At 44.0% G+C, this 6,000-nt stretch overlaps 1 protein-coding gene across 2 annotated transcripts in view; it reads right to left on the minus strand.

Annotated features, from left to right (window-relative positions):
• SERINC5 (serine incorporator 5) overlaps window positions 1-6,000 on the minus strand; it is a 130,011-nt gene that overhangs the window by 26,326 nt on the left and 97,685 nt on the right. For both annotated transcript variants that reach the window (XM_017507410.2, XM_037731049.1), the window contains one exon: window positions 1,027-1,238. In XM_017507410.2, the coding sequence (XP_017362899.1) occupies window positions 1,027-1,238 (212 nt within the window). The remainder of the gene's footprint in view (window positions 1-1,026; window positions 1,239-6,000) is intronic.

A 6,000-nucleotide genomic window follows, 5' to 3' on the forward strand; every position in this document is an offset into this window, starting at 1 on the left:
TTATTTTAGAAAGGATTCAAGGGGGCTGTAAATTTATTGGCTATCTTTTCCTACCTAGAACCCGAATGTCATGTGCATTGTCATCACACGTAGGGTCCGATGCCCACAGAAAACATCAGACCAGGGACATCTCACTCTGTAAGCCCAAAGACACTATCCTGGTTTAAGAAATCAAGAGTAGTTTATAAATGACAATTCACACTTATACTTCATAAAGCACTTTCAAATCCCACTGTCCCTTCCAGCTTTGAAACGACCATGAGCAGGGACAGGCTCACATGTTTCCACTGACTTCACTGAGGAAGAACATGGGTCTGAGGAAGGTTAGCACATAGGCCAGCCCACACTGTCCACAGCCTTGAGTGAAGGATGACCCCAGATTTTTAATAAAGAAAATTTAAAAAATTTTAATTAATATTTATATAAACTACAAAGCACTTGAATCTTTTCATTTTCATTTAGGTTTTTTTTTTTTTTTTTTAAACAGAGTCTCGCTCTTGTTGCCCAGGCTGGAGTACAGTGGTGCAATCTCGGCTCACTGCAACTTCCGCCTCCCGAGCTCAGGCGATTCTCCTGCCTCAGCCTCCCAAGTAGCTGGGATTACAGGTGCCCATCACCATGCCTGGCTAATTCAACTTTTACACAGAGTTGTAAAACTTCCGCGGCGCTCTCATTCAACTTTTACACAGAGACTGTAGGCAAGCTCATAAACAACTGAGCTTGATATACACAGAAGGCATTTCGTGTTTAAACGATTCTTGTGGTACATTATTTAGCAAAGGCGTTATCCTCCTATTCACTGACTTCGTTAAGTTCAGGTCTTTCTGACATGAGAAATGCTTGGCTATCACAGCTCGGGTGTGAGATATGAAGAGACTGGAGTCCCACCTTGCCTACTGTTGACATATCCACAGTAAGTTAAGGAATACACTAGTTTCCAAAAAGAGAAAAAAACAACCCACTGGGTTTGCTCAAAGACACTTAGGAAACATATAAATAAGGAAGAATGGAAAAAAACATGCTTACGATTTTGGACACAGGGCGAGATGGCTACCAATGAAATAAGCAGGCACAGGCCTCCGTTCACTCCCAGCAGAATTTTGTTTTCCATGCAGCCATCTTTCTGTGTGTAAAACACTGCCATCGAAACCAAGCCTCCAGTGGCAACAGAATACATGATGAGCGTCACCAGGGCCAGCGAGGCGTACCAGAGCTTGTTACTGGCCGTGCCTGCTGTCCTGTTTCTCCGGGAAGTAGGTAAGAGGGAAGGAAGAGAAGACAAGTCAATGAAGCCCTCCATTCTCTGATCACATTCACCATCCTTCAGGCAGTGACTAATGCCATCAGGCCACAGGCACTGCCACCCAGCTGCCCAGAAGACACATTGTTTTAGCAGGGATTATGCTCTATCAATGCTAGAAGGTTCTGGTAAATATGGAAACTTCTTGGCTCAAGCTTAGAATTTTCTCTCAACACTGAGAGAATTCCCCCTTCTGCCACAAATGTATTCATCAATTAAAATGAATAATGTCAACCCAAATGAGAGACTAAGGCAAGAGTCTCAGTCAGTCGAGGCTTACTGAGCCAGAGGGGTCTGAGGGCACACCCAAAAACGCACAAGTCACAGAATCCTTTGTGGACAGTGGTCCTAAGGAGGCTGCAGAGGGCTCAGGTTTACCCATTTATTTAAAGGGGAAAAGGCATGCATGAAAAGGTGGGCAGGTGGTGAGACAAACCTGACATTCTCCTGAGATTTTAATTTGCACCCAATAAACTCTGCTATACAAGAGATATGATAAACATTTTAAAAGGGAGTGAAGGAAGAGTTAATTATGTAGTGTCAAGGTAGGCAGAGGAATGACTGCTCTCCTGTCTTTGTTCTGCACCTGGGAAGGTGAGCTTGCAATGGGCATTGTCAGTGTGAAATGTAACAGACTGCAATTCCATGGACAAGGAGCTAGACTTAGATCACAGACCTAAAGTTACAGTTAACATGTCCTTTTTATGGGAAGATACACAGCTTGAAAGGTTAAGGGGCCAGCAGAGAATTTACTTAGCAGCAATTTGAGGGTAGACATCCGGGACGCATGAGGCCTTCTGCCTTCTATAGATGTCTAGCTAATGTCTAGCGCTTTGACACAAGGTTGGGAAGTCACATCTATCTATAGGGGGGTGGGGGGCAGCAGAGTCACATGACTGTCTCCAGGCTTAACTCTCCTTTTGGTAGAATGAGTTTGAGCAGTCCTGAAATGCTTTATTTCCTTTAGCTACCTACAGACTTTATTCTAGCTTTTCCATTTTGACTGTGGACCACGCTGTATCAGTTTTTGGCAGGATGAAAAAGTGGCTCTTCACGGGTCTTCTCCAAGTTTTCTCCATAAACATGGAACCCTGACGGGCATAGTCTCTACTTGAAAGTACTGCCGGGCGAGGTGGCTCACACCTGTAATCCCGGCACTTTGGGAGGCCCAGGCGGGCGGATCTCTTGAGGCTAGGAGTTCAAGACCAGCCTGGGCAACACGGCAAAACCTCATCTCTACAAAAAAAAGAAAACTTAGCTGGGTGTGGTGGCATATACTTATAGTCCCAGTCACTTGGGAGACTAAGGTGGGGGGATCACCTGAGCCCGGGGGGTTGAAGGCTGCTATGAGCCATGATTGTACTACCGCATTCCAGCCTGGGCAAGAGGGAGACCCTGTTTAAATTTTTTTTAATAATAATAAACTTTTTTTTTTTTTTTTTTATTTGGTATTTTGCTTTGTCACCAGGCTGGAGCGCAGTGGCGCAATCTCAGGTCACTGCAACCTCCACCTCCTGGGTTCAAGCAATTCTCCTGCCTCAGCCTCCCAAGTAGCTGGGACCACAGGCGTGTGTCATCACACCTGGCTAACGTTTTTGTATTTTTAGTAGAGACGGGGTTTCACTGTTGGCCAAGATGGTCTCGATCTTTTGACCTCGTGATCCACCCACCTTGGCCTCCCAAAGTGCTGAGATTACAGGCGTGAGCCACCACGTCCAGCCAATAATAAACTTTTAAAAACAAAGTGTTGCCAGCAGCTCTTGTGGATGGCATCTTCTTAGGGAGAAAAGAGGATCAGCTTTACTCAGAGCCAGAATGGCTGACTTCAGCTCTTTATTCCCTGTACTAAAGAAGAGGACCTGTAACTGCACTGCTTCTCTAAAATAGTGAAGAAAAATTTGACATTAAAAAAAGTTAGATAGGAATAAGTTCTGGTGATCAATTACATGGTAGGGTGATGATGGTTAGCAGTAAGGTATTGTATATTACAAGACAGCTAGGAGAGGCTTTTGAAGGTTCTCAACACAAAGAAATGATACAGCCTGGTCAACACAGCAAGACCCATCTACAACAACCAAAAACCAAACCAAAACAAAAAACACAAAAAATTAGCAGGGCATGCTAATTCGCCAGCTTTTTGGGAGGCTGAGGCAGGAGGATGTCTCGAGCCTAGGAGTTGAAGGCTGCAGTGAGGTATGACTATGCCACAGAGTGAGACCCTGTCTTTTTAAAAACAGAGAGAAAAAAAAAGGGGGAAGAAAGAAAAAGATGATACATCCACGAGGTAATGAATAGCCAACTGACTTGATTTGATTACTACATGACATATATGTATCAAAACGTCAAAATGTACCCTATAAATATGTGCAATTTTAACATGCCAATTAAAAAAAAAGGAGAATAAAATAAGTCAGGAAAAGAGTAATGGGATGTACAATTTAAAAAACTAACTAAATGAGCTGGATGCAGTGGCTCATGCCTGTACTCCCAACATTTGGGAGGCCGAGGCAGGCAGATCACCTGAGGTAAGGAGTTCAAGACCAGACTGACCAAGACGGTGAATCCGTCTCTACTCAAAACACAGAAACTAGTCAGGCACAGTGGTGGACACTTGTTATCCCAGCTACTTGGCAGGCTGGGGCAAGAGAATCACTTGAGCTCTGGAGGTGGAGGTTGCAGTGAGCCAAGATTATGCCGTTGCACTCCAGCCTGGGCAACGAGAGCAAGATTCTGTCTCTATTAATAAAAAATAAGAGAAATAAGTGGTGATTTAAATCTATAGAAATTGTTCAGAACAAGGCTGGGCTTGGTGGCTTACACCTGTAATCCCAGCACTTTGGGAGGTCAAGGGGGGCAGATCACATGAGGCTAGCAGTTTGAGACCAGCCTGGCCAACAGGGTGAAACCCTGTCTCCACCAAAAATACAAAAATTAGCCAGGCATGGTGGTACATGCCTGTAATCCCAGCTACTTGGGTGGCTGAATCGCTTTGACCCCAGAGGCAAAGGTTGCAGTGAGCCCAGATCATGCCACTGCACTCCAGCCTGGGCAACAGAGCAAGACCCTATCTCATACACACAAAAAGAAATTGTTTAGAACAAAGAAAAGTATCTATAACTGCTAAATGAAGAGGACAGGAGAACAGGGAGAATGAATTGAATGAATCATTGTCATCTGCCTTATGATTAAATGTTCTTTGTAACCACATTCTCCTAAACCTCACAGAAAAGGCAACTTGCTTTTTGCCCTCACAAAACCGGAAAGTGTTCAAGCAACGCAGCTAAAATGTTTTAATGACGAAAAAGTTCCTGCAGCCAGAAACAAAGAAAATAGGGAGGAAAGGCCAAAATGATAATGACCGTCATATTCCTGAAACTCTGCCAGACAAGACATTCCAATGACCTCAGAATTATTCTAACATAAAAGGCACACAAAGGAAATGAGAGAAAATGGGATTTTACAAAGGGAAAAAAAAAAAAAAAAAGAGCAAATAATAATCAATGATGGGGAGACAGCATAAATTATGTATAAAATGTAAACACTGCTGACTAGCTTGTGGGTGGGAGAGGACCAACGCTTTTCTTCACTAGTCTTTTCAGTTATGTTATTAGAATACGAAGGACTTTCTTAATTTATGTTTACAGTTTGTCCCAAAATTAAGTCTTCAACCCTAACCTTTCCCCTGAACTTCACTTATATTATCCAGTTGCTCATTTAATGTCTCCACTCGAAGGTCTAACTGGCATTTCAAACTCAGCACATCCAGGCTGAGGCTACTTCCTGATATTCACACCCCCATTCCTCCATCCCCCAAACCTGCTATTGTGCAATCATTCCAAACTCAGAAAACGCAATTCCATCTTCCTATTGTTGGAGAAAGGGGGAGGGGGAGGGGGAGGGGAGGGGAAGGGGAAGAAGGAAAAAGGAAGGAAGAGAAGAAGGAAAGAAGGAAGGGAGGGAGGGAGGGAGATGAAAAGAAGAACTGCAGTCACTCTGGAAGCCTCTTGCTTCTCTCCCCTGCCCCACCCACCTCCACCCAGAGCCAGCTTCAGAACAGGAGGATCCAGCTCCTGCTACCACTTAATTCCAGACTATGCCTCCTTCACCTGGATTGTCTCCCCCGACCTCCTTATTTGCACCTCTGACTCCTTCTCACCTGTCATGACTTAAAACAGATTATATTCTTTCCTTTCTAAGGCCCTCTGGTGCTCTCCCATCACACTAAAAATCCAAAGAAAGTCTTTACACTTGGCACCTAAAGCCCTTTGTTTCAATTCTGATAGAGAATTGGCACTGCAAACCACAAAACTTGAGGTAAAAAGGAAAAAAGAACACACCAGTTAGTTCAAACAGATTATTTAAGTGTGAAAACTGAAGTCAGAGGGGCCAACTGATGTGCCCTATAGTGAAACAGCAAACATAAAAGGGGCACTGAAGCGGAACACAATGCCATCCCAGCACTTTGGGAGGCCAAGGTAGAAGGATCTCTTCATCTCAGGACTTCAAGATCAGCCTGGGCAACATAGCGAAACCCCATTCCTACGAAAGAAAAAGGAAAGAAAGAAGAAAGAAAAGAAAAGAAGAAAGAAAGAAAAAGAAGGAAAGAAGCAAAGAAGGAAGGAAGGAAGGAAGGAGGAAGAAGGAAGGAGGGAAGGAAGGAAGGAAGGAAGAAAGGAAGGAAGGAAGGAAGGAAGGAAGGA

Source organism: Cebus imitator, unplaced genomic scaffold (assembly GCF_001604975.1).
Source record: "Cebus imitator isolate Cc_AM_T3 unplaced genomic scaffold, Cebus_imitator-1.0 Scaffold16, whole genome shotgun sequence".
NCBI lineage: Eukaryota > Metazoa > Chordata > Mammalia > Primates > Cebidae > Cebus > Cebus imitator.